This window comes from Epinephelus lanceolatus, chromosome 10 (assembly GCF_041903045.1).
Source record: "Epinephelus lanceolatus isolate andai-2023 chromosome 10, ASM4190304v1, whole genome shotgun sequence".
NCBI lineage: Eukaryota > Metazoa > Chordata > Actinopteri > Perciformes > Serranidae > Epinephelus > Epinephelus lanceolatus.
The window spans coordinates 13,822,822-13,845,140 of NC_135743.1; the positions used below are offsets into that span (position 1 = coordinate 13,822,822).

Consider the following 22,319-nt stretch of genomic DNA (forward strand, 5'->3'; position numbering starts at 1 on the left):
ATTTTTTCTGTTTTGTCTGGCAAGATTGCAAATTGATTGGACAATTTGTGTATGTTGATCCAGGACCATCAACACCGCGTTGATTCTGGATAATCTCTTTTTGTCAACGTCAGCATTGCAGTGATGGTCCTGGATCACCATTAGCAATTCTCTTCAGGATCAACATGGCAATGATGGTCCAAGATCAACATATACAAATTATCCATTGTCAACATGACGATGGCGGTATTGGATCAACATAGGGAAATTATCCAGGATCATTATGGCAGTGATGGTCCTGGATTGGCACCAGCACTGCAATCTTGCAAAAACATTCTTTTGAATGGGCTATGACAAAGGAGGGAAAATGTGTCCATTGCAGGTCTTTGCAACTGCAGAATTATATAATAATTACACTTAATGTTAGTGAACAGTATTCTAGCCTATTGGCAAGCCTATGCGTTAGCATTGCCTACCTAGTTAGCAAGCTAACTCAATAATATTCTAGTCAATTGGCAAGTTTACTCGATCCAGGAGCATGTCCTACTTGGCAAAATCATGTAGTGCCACAAAATATGCAGTTAGTTGGAAGTCTTATAATCAAATTAATCTGCTGCAAACAGAAATGAGACAAGAGGCAATAACAATAACATCAGTAAAGAACTGTTGGAAAATGCGGTCAGAACAACACAAACAAATGCACACATCCACACACAAAATAAAGAAATCAAGGCAAGTGAGGTTGCCATTCAAGTATTTTAATCAGGTGCCCATGTTGACGAGTTATGTACAGAGAAAAAAAATCAAATATGATTTATGGCACCAAAATCACTTTTTCCAATAGAATGAACACATGTACATAAATATAACTCATCCATTTACAGTATAATGCACTAAATCGGGTTCAGAAACATAATGTTTGGACAGCAGCAGTTTATACTCAACACTTTAAATCCCTTAAGACCTTCATCATAGATTTTTATTCATTTGATAGGAACTTCTGTGTGTCAGTGCTCAAGTCCAGGGACAAAAGAAAATAATAATATTACATTGGGTATAAATCAACAGGTAAATAATGTTTCTATTACATGTCATACAGTGCAGTGTGCTTCAAGGCAGGAAGAAGAAATAACGGCCAAACGTGGAACAAAAAAATCAACAAAGTATATTTTACAGAGTATTTACATGAACCAATCATGCATCCCAGGCATTTGCAAGAGCAAACATACGACTCAGAGCCAGCAGACTGACGTATTTACACCAAGTGCTTCATGTGCAAACTGAAAAAAAAAAAAAAAAAAAAAAGAACCCCATCTGATACCAAGACTGCAAACATCACTGAATTTAGGTGGGGGAAACAATCCTGGAAACAGTGAATTGATCAGGGCAGCAGGTGATTTGTCCTGTGTCCAGTTTACTATATAAAATGTTTATTTCCTGTTTGTCCCCCAAGGAGACATGGATCAGTGGTGACATCATTGGCGAGATGAAACAGAGTGTTTAGCAAGCGTGTGGCCTGAAGCCCTGAAGTGGACCGCGCTGTCAGCTAGGGCTCAGTCTGAAGAGAAGGTGAAGGCTCTTCTTTCTTTTCTGCTTCAGAGGTCGAGTTCAGAGCCATGTCTTGTTTTTTCCCTTTCTCTGGCTCCTTCATCCTGAAACATTCAAGGAAAGAGTCAGTCCCAGAGTCAAACACAAGCTGCAGTTTGGGATGGTGTCCAGCAGAGGTCCTCGTTTGTTAAAGAATGGATGGAAGGTTGTGCAAAAGTTTGAGCCTCTAGTGTCTATAAATAACTACTGGAGCTTTAAAGCCACAGTTCGTAATTATTATATGAATAAGTTTTTGTTATATTTGCTGAAACTGTCACTTTGTCCACACAGCAGCATGAGACAGATAACCTAAGGGAAAAAAATCATCTTTCTCTGCTCATAGTGCTTCTGATGAATCCACTGCATGTGAAGGAAACAACCAACCAGAGCCGAGGAGTCTCAAATGCAGCTAATGTCAAAGACTTCTTGTGAACTGCAGTCCACCTGTCAAAGTAGGCAGTGCTGATTAAATATGAATCAAGATTCCGATACTGCATATCCTATTTCTCGCCTCAAATCTTGTCAGAAGCATATTTTAGTGTACTGTTTAGCTGTAGAATGAGAACGTTTGTGACCCGGGACAAGTATTTGGCAAGTTACTCTTAAAATGTAATATATTACATATTACTAGTTACCTTCATTTAAAATAATTAGTTACATTATACAATACTATTCTCTGTATTGACTTACTTGATACAGTACTTTTGCATTACTTTCACCAAAATGACCTCAGAAGAATGACTAGGCATTTTAAATGGAAGGGTCATGTTTCACAGCTGGTAATCACAGCACAGAGGCTCCAGTTTATTACAGTTTATTTCGAATGCAGTGTTGCGCAGGTCTGACCCAGTAATGCATTCACATACAGTGGTTACTACTTTGTATTAAAATCACCTGCTTGTATTAATAATAGCGCAAACATATACTGTAGATCAATTAAATAGCCCAGACCGTTATAAATAAATAAATGGATATCCTTGGACACAGGCAGGGTCAGGCAGAGGATCAAAGTCTGATATTTATGAGATATGGATAAATATTTGTGGGTCTATGATATAAAACACATTAAACAAATACTGAGGTAGGCATAACAAATGGGTTACTATGATAAGCGCAAATTAATACACCGGAGCTGGAAGACACACCTGCCGGTTACTGGTGTGACGATCAGCTACAGCAGCCCGGAGAGAGTTATTTATTAGAATGGAACTGTGTGCCAGCGTTGCTCTGCAGTTGTAGGAGATGTGAATGGAAACATCCAACACACACAAACATCATCATCATTGGGTCGAGGAAAAAACAAACTGGAGGCCAGCTCCTTATCCCTGCTACTTTCAGGCAGCCTTAGGACGCAAAAGCAGAATGGGATACGGTGTAGCTATATGAATGGAAAAACACTGGACCAGGGTATGAAATTAACGAAATATTCTGGGGGCAATTTTGGCCCCCACGGTCTAAAAAATGGGGGCATTTTCAAAATGTTTGGGGGCCATCAAAAAATTGTAATTATGTTCTAACAATAAGCACATGAAAAGCAAAACCAACTAAGATAGTGTCTTCACTCTTCAGTAGAAACCACTATAAATGAAATAAATAATGGGTTACATAAAGTTATGGTTGTAAAATATCACTCAGATTTCCTATAATTCAACCAGTTTAAATGTGATGATTTAACCATTAATCTACTGATAGCAGTACTAATGTTTCACCACATTACAGTTACTTTTACTGTTAAAAAGGCCAAATTACTATAAATTCCTTAGATGCAATCCTGGAAGTAAGTTAATTTAAAATTTAACATTCATTCTACCTTAATTTTTCATTAATTTGTCATTGTGTAGACACAGATCACCCAAGAAATGGTTAATTTATACTTATGGTACAGCAAAGCCCCCTCCCCTTCTCTGTCACATTACTCTCACGTAATCAGTGCAATCTCGTTGATTATGTCTGGAAAATGAGTTGTAGACGTGACGGTAAATTAATTTAATGAAAATAAAATTATACTTTAATGTCAGATTGTAATACTGTTAAAAATATAAACACATATAGTTGTTTCGAAAACTTGGGGGCAATTTTGGCCCCCGGAACATGGCTTTTGGGGGCATTCTTGGATAAATTGCGGGCCAAATGGCCTGTGGCCCTTGCTAATTTCTGACACTGCACTGGACACAATAATGCACACGATCACCGGCACCCTTCTATAAGGTAGTGTATGATGAATGACACGTCAACACACAACAACCTTCAGGGGATGTTTTTTCTGATGGCGCACTGGTGGAAGTGGAGCGGTGTGGATAAAAGAAAAATGAAAACAATAAATAGTTAAGGCCTATTTTGTGTGGTGACAAGTTACGTGACATTGCAAATGTAATAATATTACCCGAAACCCTGCTGGTAATGAGTTATATTACTTCGTTACTGCTAAAAAGTGTATTACTGTAGCGCATTACCCTCAACACTGCTCGGCACTTAGGCTATCATGTTGGAAGCAATCAAGCCAAAACGAAGCACCACCAACTTGCTGGAGAAAACATTCTTATTTTACAGCTAAACAGTACACTGGAATATGTTTCTGAAAACATTTGAGGGGAGAAATAGGCAATGCAGTAACAGAATCTTGATTCTTATTTAATCAGCGCTGCCTAATTTGACAGTTTAACCACAGATCACGAAAAGTGATTGACATGACTGACAGCTGTGTTGGAGACTCCTCGGCTCTGATTGGTTGATTGGTTGGATTCTTGAAAATACCATTAGAAGCACTACGAGGAGGCAGAGGAACATTTTTTTGTTTTCACAGATTATCTGTCTCATGTATTACTGTGTGAATATAGTGACAAAAAAAATATTTTTCTAAGTTACCAGGTACAGCTTTAAATGTTGTTTTCTTATAGTCTGTTATGTTAAGAGGAATGAAATGTGTTAACATGGATGTTCAATGGATGTGCCAATTTCACGCCTCTATTGCAATTTGAATATCCACTGTAGGCATTTAAAAAGTTAGAGACTTTTCAAATACAGTTTTAGTTGTTTTGCCAGAATGTAGGTGCACTGAATGTGTAATCAGCTGACAAAACTCTTGCACCTAAAACTTCAGAATTAATGACTTTGTAAAGCCACACAGAAAACTGTGAGGATTGTGAGGCTTCCCTGAAACTTTTCAATGTATAAATACATATCACTATTTTCCTTTACAATCTGTGACATTTAGCATTAATACTCTAAAATGGGGTGTTAAAGAAGAGGGTGAGTCACTATGAATGGGTGGTTAAGGAAAATGGATGTGGTCAGGAATCTCTTGTAAGTTAAGGTTTTGAGGTCAAAGGTTATAATTTTGAACGTTGACCTTGACATAGGAGCAGGCCGGTTACTGTGTAGAACGTCCCAGCTAGAGGTAGAGCTGTTGCAGATCAAAAGACAGAATCACATGACCATAACAGAGAGAAAATCTTGATTTCACATTTCAGAGAGGCCACGTGCAAAAATGTCAAAACTCCCTCCCCCTCCCTCTCCTCCTCCTCTCTTATTAGATTAGAGGGACTGGAGGTGGCCTTTTTAAGTAGTTGCACACGGCTGATTGACATTATGAAAGCCAGGGGTTCCCAAAGAGGGCTGTAGGGCCCTTCTGGAGGGTCCTTGATGAGGATATTGGGAGAACCCAGAAAAAAATATAAGAATCATATTTCATTGTATTCTTATTCAAAGATTGAATCACTGATCAGAGGTCTCACTCTTCCCGATCTTCAGTTTAAAAGTTAGATGAGTACTATTCAACAACATAATCCAACAATGAAATTTGTATTTTCGTTCCTGATGGGAAATATATACATTTTTCTGAACCTGGACCCTGTTTCCCTGTGTTTGTGAGGAGACAACAATTTTGAAATTGGTCCAGTACAGAGAAAGACTGCTGCAGTCACAGTGGAGAAACAGGCTGCATTTGCCACTTTTATTGTAGCTTGTTTCACTGCTGCGGCTGCTGGACCAACTTCAAAAACTGTTGTCTCCATCAGTCACTTAGACACAAAAACATGTGAAAATAGGGTCCAGGCTGAAAAATACTTTAGTTTCCCTTCAAGGCTCAAGACTCTGTGATGTATTGTAACTTTGGGAACCCCTGATTAAAGCAGAATGAAAAGGATGAAAAGGTTAAATCACTGACTGGTGGGAGCCACCACATACTTTCATTAATCAGTGGTAATTACCGGTATGTGAGAAAAATAATAAGAGTATTGGGAAACAGCTGTGTTATTGCATCAGAGGTCAGAGAATCAGATTATCCTTAGCGCTGACCTTAGGGTTGCTTTAACTTGTATGGTGAAACCTGACAAAGAGGATTATACGTTTACTGACATTTACATTAGAGTCTAACCAACTCTGTTTCAATACATATACCAGTAACATTATCTGACCGTTTGTTTGTTTTTAAGTTGATGGTGTTTTGTATCACGGCTCATCATGTGATCCAAAGTTTTATATCAGTTTATTATCAATTATATCAGTGAGGGTAGATTTTATATTAGAACAATTTTCCTTGGTAAGGATGGCTCACATTCAGTTATCGAAGAACTGTGACCAAGGCATGGATTGAACAGGATTTCTTTGCCTTGTCATTGGTCTCTGATGGACACTCTACAAAGCGCAAACACTGTTTCTGTATTGCAACAGACATATCTTTGGCATTTCTTTTGACTTCTTGTCTGAAATATATGCCAGTACAAACATGCTTAATAATACTTTTAATCACTTTGAAGGCCCTGTCTTACAATCAAACGTGCTGCCCAAGATCCTGAAGCAAAACTTTGTTATCCGTTCTAAAGTTACAGCTAAAAACTAAAGGTAACTGTGCATTTGCTTTTGAAGCCCCCAGATTTAAGATCAAGCGTGCTGAATCCCTATTATGAATTATTCCTCAAAACACACTTGTGTAAAGCTGGTTTTAATTTTTGATTTTGCTTTCTTTTTTATTTATTTGCTTTTTTGTCTGTTGTCTTCTTATGCTACCTGATACTTCTCTTTACATTTTTCTAACTTTGTTTTTGAAGAGTGCCACATAAATTAAGTTTTTATTTTGTTTCATTTTTAAATTTTAATTTAATTCAATTAATTTAATCAATTAATTCTATTTTATTTTTTTTTTATTTTATTTTAATATAGTCATTATATCTGTAATTAGCCAAAATTAGCCAGTAACATTTGCCGTGCCATTGTGTTGGTCAGACTCTAATCCTATCAGGTTTTTCAACATAAAATGTCCCTGCAGTATGCACAAATTATTTTAATTACTTTTTAAATTAACTGGTATTTCTGTCAATATGAATTAAAAATCCTGTTTAATATTCCCAATTTTATTCAGTATCCCTTTGTTTATCATAGTATTAATCCAAGATGTGCGCTTAGGATATCTGTCCAGCACAAGGAGAAGACGTCACACTGTCAGTGCAAGCTGTGCATCCTTGTCAGTACTGAGATCAGGTAAACCACCTGTTTACCACGACTGATTCATGGTGGAGGAGTGTAAAAAATCTGCCAAGAGACAGGAGATGGAGAATGAGAGGAGACAGGATATTTCCACAATGACAGCTCCCACGGTTTGAGCAGAGTGCCCAGTTAAACTGGAACAACAGCAGGCTGGTGGCCAGTGTCTGCTGTAAGAAACTGAAAATAACCGGGCAATACAGCGAAGCTCCTTACCGTATCGTCTTCACGATGAAGCGAATGATTACTGCCAGACCTACACAGCCACACATCACTCCTATTACTATAGCTGTGACTTCACCTAAAAAAAGAAAGAGGTGTTGAATTATTTAAAATATTGATGTGATCATCAAAAGCATCGGCCAGACAGTTACTTTGTTTTTGCTGAAACGTGGAGAAAAATGACATGCAGTCTTACCCGAAGAGAGCTCCTTCCCTGATTCTACAACGAATACAAGATTGGACAAATCATTAGAAAGATCACAGCAGATTTTTATCTCTCTGTCACACAGTTCATGCACATTTGTTTGTTGGTTTATCTCAGCAGAATCTGCTGTTCAGCTGTTTGAAAATGTTATGTCTAGTCAGTCTTGCTGCCTTTGACAACAGTGCTGATATCACAGGCCTTCCAGTTCAATCACTCACTACAATGGGTACTTTACACAAATTCTTTCTCCTTTGTCTTTGTCTACCACTCTGTCTCCCTCTTTCACTTCTCTGTGTCTCTTTTTCCTCTCCCTCTTTTCTCAGTTAGACTCTCGTGATAACAATGCAGTCACTGTTTGGTTTTCGCAAATCCTTTTCTCTAATCAGCTCGCAAACAAACACTGCTGCCCCTCGCTTTTCCACCTCTTCCCCCTTAATTTCAGTCTCTCTCTCTATTCCAGCCATCCAAAGGCTCTTTCACTCAGACGAAGTCACCGCTAATCCTTAATATTCCCACATTTCTCTCCACATTCCACTTTTCGTTCTCTGCATGGATTGTGCTAATTGCTAGCTTTGGTGCACACGGCCACCCACTGGCTTGTTATTGTGGTTGGCATTATGAGCTGTTTGTTGGCATTACAATCATCCAACACAAAGGTGCTGTTAGGGTAAAACAACACATTCACAACAGATTAGCTGTCACCTTTTGCAACTTCAGATTTGTGCAGTTTAAAAGGATAAACTCTAAGAATATGCTAATCATTTATTACACTTATCAGGTAATTGGCACTGTCGATGTGTCCTCAAGCCCCCTCACTCTGACATCTCTCCATTTTATGCATGCATAGGTCCTGTTTGTGCATGTGTGTATTTCGGGCCTGTGTGTATATGACAACAGAGTAAAAAAAAAAAAAAGAATTTCTCCTTGAGGATCAATAAAGTATATCTTCTTCTTCTTCGTATTTGGAAAAAAATAAATGTCCTGTTCTGATTTCTGTCACTTCTCTTTCATGTCAGCAGTCAACAAAATGATGACTTATCTCTTTCCACATGCTCTGTCTGTCTCACCTGCACTGAAGGAGGCAAAGACGACCCTGTGGTTGAGCGGCTGTGTCGCTCGGTAGTTGTCCTGCAACAGCATCCTGTCTGGATCTTCAGCTTTACTGGAGTAAAGTATTGTCTCCATCTTCAGCAGCTGGAGCAGAGAGATGAAGAGGAGAGAGATGGAAAAAAACAGGTACTGTTCTACGATGCTAAACTTACAGTACAAGAAAATATGTGACTCATGTGGCAGTGAAAACTCAACAGTCAAAAATTATCAGTGTTTCAAATGTAGTAGAAGTCCTTGAGGAACTGAGCAAATGCTGAGTCATGTTAACAAGTGTTTGTTCAGTAAGTTAATTGGTGAACTATAGTTTCTCAATCAAACACATTTCCTGAAACTAAAGCTCAGTTTCTCATAACTGTAAACACAAAACTGCAGTTACTCATTATGTCAATACTCCAAACGAAGGAATACTTTGCACATCTATTTTCAAACAGGTGCGTAGGAGAGGAGGAGGAGAGAAGAATAAAACTTGTAGAAAAGACTCGCGCACGCTGTCTAACTTGCAAAAATAATGATTATAATGCTCCACAGCTATCTTGCAAAATGAAACACTGCACTCAAAACCGATTCTTTCCAACAAAATGATGCACACAGCTATCATACAAGTATGTGTTCATCACCATCTTTTAAAACACTACCATCAAAATACAGAATTACATTGCACAACATGATACAGCCTTTGTATCAGCATACAGCCCAGCTTCTCAGAGTCGCACTGTTACTATAAAGTTGATACTGCATGTCACTGTCATACAGTAAAATGTTCAGCTGACTGGGCTGACACAAAAGATTTTTTGTAGGCCTTCCGCTCGGTTCCCCATGCTGCTCTGTTTTACCCAACACAATAGAGGTCACCTGAGGCCCCTTTTTTGTTCTGACATGTGATTCGAGTGTTTTGCCAACTGGGTTTGAAAGGATGAGATGTGAGTGAGACCAGTTGGTAATTAGGGTGTGTCATTTTGAAGACCATGTGAACAAAGAGTGCTAAATGATGCAATTTGAGCATGGAGTTTTACAAAAATGTGATTTAGAATTTCCATTTGAGTGAAAACAGTGTGATTGTGCTCAAAGTTTAGCAGTCTGGAGTCTTGCTGGTGACATGAGCTGCAAGTTTTTATAACCGTGTGCATAGCTTAAATTTTTAGTGTGTACCATGAAGAAAACTGAAACTCATTGTAAGAGGTGGATTCTACTTCCTTTAACAGTGTATTGAGGTCATGATTAGACTACTTTTCACCATTGTTCAATAATATCAATAATTTTAATTTGCTTTTTAACAGACATACAGATCATTTCATATACTAATAGGTACTTCAAACATTTATGTTACTTCTACTTTTTACTTATTTCATACAATCCAAAAAAAGTTATTTATGTCAAAATAAAATATATATATATATATATATATATATATACATATAAAATATACTTCTACTCCAGTACATTTCAGAGGTAAATATTGTTCTTTACACTACACTACATTTATCTAGTGAATTTAGTTACTTTACAGATTCAGATAATCATTGCAAAATACTATTGAAATAAAATATGATATATAGCCATAGATAAGGCTACCCAGAAGTACATTAAGTGATTAAAATTAGCTCCACCTTTACCATTTGCAAAATTAAAGTGATATATAAATTCATCTATCAGTAATATAATTCAGAGATATTATATACATTATTGTGTAATGGGCCATTCTTCATTAGTACTTTTACTTTTGTTTCTTTAAGTATATTTTTATGTTAATACTTCAGTAGTATTTCAGTAGTATTTCTACACTGTGGTATTACTACTTTTACATAAAGGTTCTGAATTAAACATTTTTTATAGTGGGTGAACAGCCCTGAGTCTAACCCATGTAATGGCAGCAACAGAATGTTTGCTGAAGCAGTGGGGACTTGGGATGGTCGAGAGGGCGCTGCAAAATGCTTATAAAGGAAACACAACATATGTGTTCCCTGTGTTGTGGTGGGTGCCAGTCGTTTGTTCACGTTAGTGGACTCCATTTCTTAGCTAACATTAGCTACTGTTGCACAGTGTTAATGCCGAAATGTAGCTAAAGAGAGGCAAGGCACTAGGGAACATGGATAACGTCACATCTTTGGCATTACCCTGGAAAACTTGTCCCAATTCCCTCACATAGAACTCAGTCAACCGGCTGCTAGAGGCAACTGAGGAAGTTGGGGAAGGTCTCAGTTTTTTTAAGTTACGTTACAATCTGTTCACCATTTGGCAATAAAAAAAGATTAATACTGGTAAAAAGTTATTTACAGTACCTTGATGTAAAGGATCTAAATACTTATTTCCCCAATGTACAAATTAATGTACTGTATTTCACTCTGTGCTGCTGATAGGTCATGACTAATGAGAGAATATCTATTTTTTCTGATAAGAATTCAGAATTATTTAATCTAGATATTGGTAAAATGCTCTTATTTTTTTTTTTTTTTTTAAATTGTCATCTTTTATTTAGGCATTAGACAATATTTCAATGCACGTTGGATCAGTTTCTTACAGAAGATCAGTCTTCAATCAAAAATGCGATCAATGTCTGCATTAGAGGTGAACACAGAGTTGAGGCTTCTAGGATCTGTACACTTATGTTGAGTGTTGGTGTCTTAGCTTTACCTGTGCCTTTGAGATTTGGACCCTCTCATTGAACAGCGTCCAGATCACACTCTGGTAGCAGGGCGGCGTTGTTAGGGAGCCGTTGTAGCGATAGTAGCGGCTTAGATCCTTAGGGAGGAGCGACTGGACGTCAAAGGCCGGGATGGACACCTTCTGATCTGCCAGTGGGTGGAATGAGCAGGAAAAGAGTATGTGAGGTCCTATGTAAATACATATTGATTTGTAATTTTAAAAAAAAGGAGATAGAAACTAAAAATGCAGATAAAGTGTGTGCGAAACAAGAAGATGTGTTGTTCTACATTTCAGACAGACCTACCAGCATGTCTGATGCGGCTCAGGTAGTTGAGGATGTTGTTAAATGCCGGGTTTGTCTCCTCACCTGTCTGGGAAACCAAAACTCAGGCTTAAATGTTTATGAAACTGCTCAAAGTACTTGTGACTGTTTATTGGCATTATTTTATTACCACAATGAGAATTCCTAAAACAGCCAAGCCGTCCCTCTGCGTCATTGCTGTGGACATGTTGGGGTAGAGCTCAGAATTGTAGTGCACCACATGTAGCTGGAGAGAGGAAGAGAACTGTTAGTTTGTCAGTTCGCCCCGGTTCATCCTTGTGACAGCTCAGGGTTAACAGAAGAGGGGAAGAGACGGGTAGAGGGAGAGGTGCGTGCAAACTTAGCTTCCCTTCTGAGAATATGACCGAAGAAAAATAAAGAGCAACGAGGAGACTGATGTGAATGAGAAAGAGCTTAATTGTTTCATAATGTAAGAAGACCACTCATCCATGACAGGTCCCAATATTTGCCCTCTCTTTCATTTTGTTTGTGTTTTTTTCTTCTTTCTTCTGCATGATTTTTGTCTCTTCTCCAATCGCTCACCCCTGAAGAAAGTGTTGGCAAACCTAGACAGTGACAGGTGGAGAGGAACTAAGGTGCTGGGACGGCTTCCTTTCCTCCTCACTCCACTCTTTCTCCTTCCTCTCCCCTCCCTCCAAAGCTCAGTCAGCTGCTCACAAATTTTATGTCTTCCTGTTTCTTTGATCATTAACAGTTTATCCCAAAACTTGCTTGTCTGTTGCTCGTCTTTCTGTGCAGCCCTCTCTCAGCCTACTTTAGAGGACATGAGTTTAGTGTGTTGTTTCTATCTCAATCCCTCACTCAGGGACTTGGAAATATTTCTCAAAGCAGCATGATAAAGTGGGTCAGGCCAAAGTAGTGGGACAAGCAAATCTGTAAGTGGTATCACCATAGAAAAGCCGAGACAAGAAAAGGCCTGAAACCAGATGTTTACATGAAGATGACCATCCAAGTGCTCAGATATTTAGATATATCAACAAACTCAATATCCCCACCTTTAAGTGTGTTGATAGAGAGAGAAGGAACCTTAGTATTACTGGGTACAAATAGCAATGCCTTAGTTTTGTTTGCATTTAAAAGCAGTTTCAAGTCAATGAGACCATGCTGCAATGACTTCAAGTCAGACTGTGAAGTGGCTCCGCAGTCTCAAAAGAAGAAGCAAAGGAATACAGGACTGCATCATCAGTGTACAGATGGTACACTGAGTGCATCATCTGGTCACAAACTTTCTTGCCATTGCTCATGTCTAATATCATTGTTGACAAAAGAAAGAGTAGAAGCAAGTTTCCCTTTTCCAGAACAACATCATCAGGAACAACATTACCAAATTCGACAAACTGCATGCAGTCAGTCAAATAACTGTGAAGCCAACTGGCAATTTTAAGACTAATACCAGTCTTTACAAGGATGTTGACTGCAGCGTGATGATGTACTCTATCAAATGCCTTGAATAGATCTATAGACAAAGCAAGAGCGCAGTGTAGCAAGAACAAAAAGGACTCAAACTTCCCAAAGTTCTTCTGTAATTCCAAGGGTTTAGGACAAAAACCAACAATGCATCAGTTAATCACTCAATACTAACTGTTCTACCCTGTCTGCAGAGTGTTCATTTGTTCCCACTAACCATATTAATCTTAAAAAAGGGGTTATTGGGGCCATAACTAAGTATTATTTTCCATTTTTTTCTATCAAATAATCTGTCGATCAAAAATTAATATTTATATTATCTTAGAAAAAATGGCATGCACAGTTATTGAATTTGATTGTTTTATCAGTCAAAAATTTAAGATATTCAGTTTACTGTTATACATGACCCAAAAAAAAACAGTACACCAGTACATCTGAGACGCTAAAATCAGGAAAAATCATTTTTGCTGGAAAAATGACTACAACAACAGTTCATTTTCTGTCTGCTAATCAATTAATCTACTAATTATTGTTGGTTTTAGTTATTTCCTAAAACTGCAGCTTTTAGTAAATGCTTCTGTAACAGGAGTTAACTGTGCATTTGTTTGCAGATCAATACATATTTGGTGTGCCAGGGAGTATGTGTTTAATCGAACATATGTTGTTCACAAAAATCTAAACAAAACGTTTAAGAGGCTCTGTGTGAAATTCAGAGCGTATGCGTATGAGTTGTCTGGACACGTTTCTCAACATGGAAACAGCTGAGTCAGTGGCTAGCAGCTAATGGTGCTAAGCGCCAAACAACAGAACCAGTGCTGATAGGGGTAACAGTGTAAACTGGGGAGGGTGGGCGAAACGCTTTAGCAACGGCAATGTCCTGATTTCAGCAGTAACCATCACATGACCGTAGTGTAAAGCGGCGGCAATGAGCTAGCCAGTGGGATACTAGCATGCACACGCAGCCAGACCTTACCACAACAAATGCAGAAAAGCTCGGATAACAATACACACAGGGAGTGGATTTCATTCTCTGCTCTGGAAGCCATTACTCCACTTTATCCTTACATAGCACATAGTGGTTTGCTGCCAAATTAATGCTCTGAATGTCAAATACAGAACCTTTAAGAGATGTATCTATCAGGATGTATTTGCCACTGAGATTACTCTTCAAGAGAGTTCACGTGAAGCCACTGAAGCTTTCAGAAAGACAGTTCCTCTAGCTTATGTGTGTCTGTGTGTCCTGTGGAAATGTATTCATATATTGTTGTATTCTGCAGCGTAGTCTATTTTAAAGCTGCTGTTAAATCTTTGAAGCATCATAAGGGCACAGTTAAATAATGCTTAATCTACAGAATTTATAAAGTTAATTGTGTTAACACATAATTAACATTATGGTTCATCTTAGCTCTTTCATCTGCACCCATAGGCATAGATTTCAGGGGGGTGCAGGGGATACGTCCCAATCAATATATAGAATGATGTCCATTTGTCTCCCCTCAACAAAAACATGAAAGTGGCAGAAGACTTTTATTTTCACAAAATTAAAGACATTTGCACCATCCTTTAATGCAGAAAAGGCACAAATTAGTGCATAAATTTTCATCATAATGCAGCAAATTAAGTGTTTGATGCTATATATTTCATGGGGAAGGACCCCCAAACCCGCGTTTCAGATAGTGTGTGTTCCCCCCCTAATGATTTTACAAAACCTGCACCTGTGCCTGCCTAAATGTCACTCAAGCTTGGTACAATTTGCACATTTTCCTTCTTCTCTCTATCAAAAAGAACAGAAAGATTTCTGTGGATGCAGGTCGCTCTTGGAATTTTTGACATTGTATATTTTGATTCAGAGTCAAAGCTTTTTGAACAGAATTTTTATTTTGCCTTGGACTTTGTGATAAAGCTATTTGAGTTCATTCCATTTAAATGACATCAGAATTGTGATCATCAGAAGAGGAAGAAGACCTTGGCCGCCCCTTTACTCTAGTCATACCAGGATTTTACTGTTTGAAGTGAGCTGTGTTTTAGCGTACCTCTGCATCTGCACTCAGTCCGTTGATGGTGTGCTCACTGCCCCCATGACTTGGGCCACCGCTGCCCCAGTGGAGGTGCATTTGAACAGCTGTAAAGAGCCAGGGCAGCCCCCCCAGTCCCATCCAGTCTGGTAGCTCAATGACGGCTGATGGAGAAAAAGGCAAAACGAGCTGACTCATTAAATTCAACAGAGAGAGGAAGGATAACTGAACAAGAAATACTAGGTAGGTGCATTTTCTTTCTTCAAAATGTAAATCTTAAAATGTTAACAAATCTCCTGAATTTATAAATGAGGAGTGAAAGGTTTGCTGCCAGGTTACGACTGAGGATGGTGCAGTATAAACAGATCAACCGTAAGGCTGCTCGGATACCTGGGACGGGTTTATGTTGGGAGCTAGCTGCCATAGTTACCTGTGTGTCCGTTGTTGTACAGCGTGAAGGGCTTGTTGCCGTGCTGGCTGTAGCCCAGCGGGGTCAGAGGAATCAAACTGGGGTCATATTTAGTCTGGGTGGTTACCACATCAACGGGGGACTGAGAGGTACCACCACAGTCAGGGAAATACGTTGACCACTCGGACTGACCCACCAAACCTTTGATACAGGAGAAAAGAGGGAAAACAATGATGTCACTAAATCACACAGTCCGCTGGCTCCTAGTTATCCAGTGAAAAGCCTCCATTGATCAGTCTCTAATTATACCAGACAATTATTCCTCTTCTCTGAAGATCCAAAGCTTCATGGTGGTGAGTTTAATGGAAAAGTAGTGGTCACAATAGTGTTCACACCAGGGCAACATATCTGTGATGACACAAGGCCTCCTTATTTGTGTTTTGGGCCATTCAGGGTTATAGGGCATCAACAATACTCTCTTTGCTGTTGAGTGTGTGAATTGGGGTTGCACAATATGTTGTTTGTTTTGGGAGGGGGGTTTGTAGTCATCGCGACGTCAACTTACATGATAAACACATCAAGAAAGACTCCGATATTTGTGAGGTTTGTTGTATTTGGCAATATACTGAAAGCAGCAGAAATCTGAGTACACTTTACCCACAAAATGACCCTTTGCCTCCACAAAAACAGTTAATATATTCATTTATTGATTGATACGGATCGCATTTAACAGCAGCAAAACTATATCAAAATATCAGCTTACAGACACTCACACAGCTCGTGCAGTAAAATCCACATCTCATTTATCCAGTCATATGCTCAGTAACACATACATTTTGGCTTTACTGATCATATATTTTCTGTTTATACTGCACAAGTTGTGTGAGAGTTTGTAAATGGATGTTTTGATGTCGTTTTGATGCTGGTCATCATAGTTTCCAATCAACCAGTAAATCAATATGTTCGCCTTTTTACATGCAGGCATGTTTTCTCCACGAATATAGCATGACTAATTGATGTATAAATGATCGTTTTGTGGTATAGTATTCCTTTAATATCTGTTTATCTATCACAAGTAATATCATTATTTGCAATATACAACGTTGTAGTATATCACATAATTTCCCCAAATCATGCAGGCCTAGTTTGAATCCCTATTTCTGAACCTGCATCAAAAAAAAAAGTTGAATTATTGAAACCACATTTGATGATTTTTCCATCCAGCATTTAAATGTGTGTATCCCCAGATAGTGAAGGCATCACCCGCCCTACTCTGCCTTAATCTGCCTCCGATTAGTTTACCCTGACATTTTTACCTTAACCAAACTCACTCTTGCCTAAACCTAACCAACCCAATCAACGAAGGCAATGTGTATTAGACAATCAGAGAAATAGTCACATGGAGGGATATTACCGTCTCAATAATGTCCAACTACAGCTGAAATCTTTTTTGTACACAATGAATACTGCTCTGGCTTTGACAAAAATTAAAATCAAATTCAACTGAAAGTGAAATGTGCTGCACCTCCCACAAAACAAAGACACACAGCTACCAACAAAAGCAGGTGATCTAATCGGCACTTCGTTAAATAATTTATGTCAGCTGATAACAACCACAACATAATCAAAATGTCATCTGAGCTTTATATTAATTCAGTGTTGGTCTTACAGTATGTCTGACATCTTCAGCATCATTGCAGTTAAATTGCAGAAATATATGCGTGTCATAGGGTGTAGATATGAAAGGTGTCATGAATAATAGTAAACTAAAATGCTGTTTAGCTACATGAACACCTGCAGAATTTGCACGGGTGAAAATAACAGACGTTTCTTTTTTAGATTTGAGATTTGATCTTATAATATGAATTGTTCTTTCAAAGCCTGACACTGAGATGAGATAATTTTTTTTCCTATACGAGGTAAATAAATATGTTGTAAAAATATCCCTTTCTTCATACCAGTGGAATTATTTATTTCAACATATAAACACTAGTCTTTTTTAGATTAAATTCCTACAGATGTTGCAAATAAATGAAATTATTATATCCCATAGACACATTTTAAATACTGACTTGCAAAAAATTATATTTTTATGGTAGTGTACATAGGAAAAAACACAAAAATAGCTGAATTTTTGGGCAGTGTGTTTGTATTCATAACAGAAGACGATTAACCTCCCATGGCAGTTTTACATGTTTATCGAACATCTTAAAAATCAGCTGAAAATCACAGGAAAATATGTAAAATGACCATTTTGATTCCTGAACGACATCTTCAAATATGAACATATTTACAAATTAGATAAAAAATAGAATGATAATAATGTAAATTTTTTTTAGAAACATACTTTAAGAGAGTACACAACACAAACTGACAAAATGTACTGTATACTTTTGTACATTTTTTGTACATAAACCAATATACAAATTTAATACTTACAGTAAGGTTACTCAAAGTATCCACTGCTAATGTCTAAAATCAGCTAAACTACTTATGTGTATTCTGTATACTTACTGTGTGGTGCCAGAATGTGTATTTAGCCTGTGTTGTTTCTAATGTATTTAGGCTGCACACGTTCTTTTGGTCATCACTTCCAGTAATTGCAATTGGCTCTGGGGTGCGATTTCATATTATTTTACCAGTTCACTCACTGGTTTGACGGCATTCAGACTAACAGTGGGAGTAACGTTCACATCACATCATCACGTTTTGTTAATAAGTCTTGCTTTAGAAATTCCACTTGTCAGTCTTTTTTGCTGAAGAACACCATAAAATGCATCTAGATGGATTTATTGAATATCTCACAGTTAAAAGCCTGCTCTGCCTCTTTTCAGCTTTCTTTATTGATAGTAGTCGCCACATTCTGTCTACCTAACGGTAAAACATATTCCATATTTAATGTGTCATATTCTTCACTTCTTCATTGTTGCACAATTGTAGTGTGGAAAATTCAGAAGAATTTAATCATTAAATGGTCAGAGTGATACTGAGAGAGTAGCTGAGGGAGAGGAGAATGGTTCAGGGTTAGGTTCACCAGAGAAAAAAAGAAACTGGTCTCCCCAATTGCATGATAAAAGAAAGTTAGAGAAAGAAAAAGAGAGTGACATGTGAGTCAAAGAATCTGAATTTCAATTGCAAGGAGAGGAATGCTTTAGAAAACAGACGACACAATAAAATGTGCCAGTAGTAAAAAAAAAAAAAAAAAAAAAAGCAAAACAATAGTCATATATTTGTTATTGTAGATTTTGTTAATAACAAGCATGTATGTTTATGTAAAAACGCTGTAGAAAAAGTAGAAATGAATGAACCCCACAATGCGTGTCAGCACTGTACTACATTTGTAAGCCATGAATCATGGTTAGGTTGTAACACAATAACCCTTCTCTCTGTCTTGCACACACACAATGTGAGGAGGGGACTTTACATTAGTGATGTAAACACACATCTCCTCTCACAGCGCCCGCAACCCCCTCCTTGCACCTCTAATCTGCTCTCTGGCCCCCCTACCCCTCTCCGCTCTGCACAGCAAAGCCCCGCACCACGACCCAACTTCAAAAGTGAGTCCCGCAGCCTCGCTACTGGTCGCCATGGAGGTCTCCATGGTAACCAGAGGCCGAAAATTCTGACCCTCTTCGCCTGCTCTACCTCTCCTAGCATGCCATCTCTGTCCTGAATACAGCCGGGGACAAAGACACACACACACACATGAATATTCACTCACTCGGAGCATTATGAGGAAACGATGGAATGTCAGACCGACTTTCCCTCGATTACTTTACATAACTGTGCGTCCCTCGCGGAAAGAAAGCGTGTAATTCTGCTCTGTCATGTGACAAATTGTTGTCCATAACAAAACTGCCTTCACACTTCAGCTAGCAGCTCACATCATGCAATGCCACACACACACACACACACACACACACACACGCTGTCAGTCATCACTAATATGAATCTCTGTGGCTTTTCATTTTAAAATTCTTGACAAAAAAAAACATATTTGCTACCAATCTAAGATGACGCCACATGTCTCTGCATACCACACTTGCCTCCATATGTATTATAATAAATGGCCAATGTATAGATACCAGTTTGCTCCAGGCACGGCCTCCACAGTTTGCCGTGTGCTCTCTGTATGTACTGTACATTGGCGTTGCTCTCCTGAATACATGTGGAGAACGGTGGCCTGTTGTATGCCCCATTCATTCCCACAATGTCATTGTCCACGGCATAGGCGGCCAGTGTGCATCCACAACACAATAAACACATAGGTTATTGTGCGCTGCAACAATACAGGGCACGATTTGGTATGCTTTTGCTTCATCCCGTCCCATCTCCCTCTCTCGCCCTCGTCCCTCGTGCACCTGCCTCCCTCCGCCTTCCCCCCCACTCACTCACTCTCTCTCTGCCTCTTTCTTGCTTTCTTCCTCTCCATCTCCCTCCACCCCTTCATCATCTCTGTGTGACTGCTGTGCTCATGCCAGCTTGTTGAGCTGTAACTAATACAGACAGAGAGAGAAGTAGAGGAAAAACAGAGGGAGACGGGTTGGGAGATATGGAGGGGTGAAAGCACAAATCCTGCCCAACTTACAGGAGCTTTTGTGATATTTAACATGTTTTAAAGGCGCATGTCAAGACTTAGTAGTTTCAGTCAGATAGCTGCACTTATTTTCAGGAAAACTTTGGTTATTAGCAGACTCGTCATCCTGTCTTAGGGCAAAAAAATCATATTAAATGCCACATATTTTCTCATAGTAAAGCTTGTAATAGTCTAGCCCCAGGTTATACATTATCTGACACAGGTACAACATATCCAGATTGTCGTCCACCCTCTGTGTATGCAGCTGTGTCACTGTCTGCCACACTTTGAATTGCTTTTCCTCTACAAATAAACTTGAACTTACCAGTGTAGGTCCAGGTAACTTCCTCTGAAACAGAACAAAATGAGAAAAACTTCTAAAACTCTTGTTTTAGCCATTTTTTAAGCTCTGATGAGTTCTAAATTTCAGTTCTGCAAACACTGACCACATTTAAAGGCATCACATCTGTGAGATTAAATATTATATTTCACTGAACTCTGTTTTTATCACTTCTAATCTACAGCCACTTCTGATATCCTCAAATACACAAATACCTCAAATCCAGTTGTTATTTCTGTACAGCTTACCCTGAAACTCTCCAAACAATCTATAACAGTAATATCAAAGTGAAACAATCTCACATGATGCTGATTAATTTGTTGATTAAGACCTTACCAGCAGTAGGGGCAGTTGTCCACTGGAAACACAGCGACATAAGAAGGATAAAAAGACCCAAAGAGTCCATGTTAGCCCTCCTTGCCCATACACAGAAATGAATAAGAGCGACCAGAGAGATGAGGAGCAAGTGTGTGAGGGAGAGAAAGTGAGGGGGAGAGAGAAAGAGAGGGAGGAAGAGGAAAGGGGGGCAGACCGACTGGGTCCAACAATCCCACCTGCCGCAGCTCTGTTGAACAGCCACAGTGTGGATGTTACATGCCGGCTCCACTCTGGCACACAAGTGACCAGAGCAGGTTTGAGTTAAGAGAGAGATGGAGAGAAAAGTATGGAAAGAAAAGAGAAAGAGTGGACAGAGATGAAGATGAATCAGGGAGACAAAGAGGGACCAGTGAGTGAGAACTAATTCAGTGTTAGTTGTTGGAGAAGGAGGGTGAGAGGGCAGAGAGGGAGGGACAGAACACAGTGCTGAGAAAAGGAGATTTTGACAATTGATTGTCTCTGACCTCATATGTCCTCCAAATTGTTGCAAATTGTTGATTTTTTTTGTTGTTGATTTTTTTGCTCTGGCAGTGATTTGTTAATGAAATCAAATTCCTTGGGGTGATAATAGATGACCAAATCTGCTGGAAATCACATATTAAGCATGCACAAACCAAAGTATCAAAGGTATTACAGTATTAAATACAGCAAAGCAGGTCCTGGATCACTGGTCACTCCACATTCTATACTGTTCACTAGTTCTTCCATATCTTAATTACTGTACTGTACATAAGCACAATTCATCCATTACTTGTTTTGCAAAAGAAAGCAATTCGGATCATTCATTGGACATGATATAGGGATCATACAAAGTCATTATTCTTCCATATCTACATCTTACATATATATATATATATATATGTGTGTGTGTGTGTGTGTGTGTATATATATATGTATATAAATTATTAATATTATATTAATTAATATTATATATATATATTTGTGTAATTATTTATATCTTGCTGTAGGACAAATATTATTGTTAATTGATTTAATGTATTAGAATAGGTCTAGGAGAATTACTTATTGTACAGCTTTATAGTGATGGGAAGCTACATGATTGACTATTATTAATATTTGAAGAAGGGGTGGGAATAAATAAGCTTGTGCTTCCTCCCACACTTTATGGACATGGAAATCAAATCATTATATGTTGTTTTCAGTTTTCATGCTTCCTCTAGTAACCTGTTTTTATGTCTGTCTACCACTGTTTGATTATTTTGTTTATATGCTACATATACATGTTCGAAAAAAACTGATATGAACGAACTAACTAACGAACGAACGAACAAAGGTACGAATGAGATATTTCTTAATACAAAGTAAAATATGACACATAGCGTGAACAGCTCCATTACAGAGGGATCTTCCTTTGTACAGTTGTCTGATGGGCTCTAAACATGACACAACGTTATATGTAAAAAACAAATGGGAAAAAGAACTGGGTGAGGAAATCCCACAAAAGATGTGGTATGACATGTGGCAATTTCACCTGAACACGAGACAGTCACAGGGGTGGAGAGAGTTTATTTGGAAGAACCAGATTCAGTATTTTATCACACCTAAAATTAAAAGTAAACAATTCAAAAAAGATTCAACAACCATGCTGGAGATTATGTATCCA

General features: G+C 38.4%; 1 protein-coding gene across 4 annotated transcripts; it reads right to left on the reverse strand.

Annotated features, from left to right (window-relative positions):
* Window positions 1–721: 721 nt before the first annotated feature.
* ca14 (carbonic anhydrase XIV) lies at window positions 722–20,802 on the reverse strand. 4 transcript variants are annotated; one of them, XM_033639733.2, is made up of 13 exons: window positions 20,654–20,802; window positions 20,303–20,326; window positions 15,423–15,602; window positions 15,011–15,156; window positions 11,680–11,775; window positions 11,532–11,598; window positions 11,216–11,373; window positions 8,542–8,668; window positions 7,466–7,489; window positions 7,264–7,348; window positions 7,062–7,095; window positions 4,916–4,969; window positions 722–1,631 (listed from the first exon to the last, which is right to left on the reverse strand). In XM_033639733.2, exons 1-12 carry the CDS (start codon window positions 20,721–20,723, stop codon window positions 4,958–4,960), a joined length of 1,023 nt encoding a protein of 340 aa, XP_033495624.1. In that variant the 5' UTR covers window positions 20,724–20,802; the 3' UTR covers window positions 722–1,631; window positions 4,916–4,957. The 4 variants fall into 4 exon arrangements, with proteins under 4 accessions (XP_033495624.1, XP_033495619.1, XP_033495622.1 ...); XM_033639728.2 differs by having other exon boundaries at window positions 7,054–7,095; XM_033639731.2 differs by lacking the exon at window positions 7,062–7,095.
* Window positions 20,803–22,319: the final 1,517 nt, after the last annotated feature.

Excerpts from the sequence above, each read along its gene's own strand:
- ca14 (XM_033639728.2), bottom strand. The coding sequence starts at position 20,723 with ATGGACTCTTTGGGTCTTTTTATCCTTCTTATGTCGCTGTGTTTCCAG. Across the intron at positions 15,157-15,422 it reads GTACAACAACGGACACACAG|CCGTCATTGAGCTACCAGAC; the intron begins GTAACTATGGCA and ends TTTCTCCATCAG. Across the intron at positions 7,096-7,263 it reads TTCATCGTGAAGACGATACG|ATTTTTTACACTCCTCCACC; the intron begins GTAAGGAGCTTC and ends GTCTCTTGGCAG.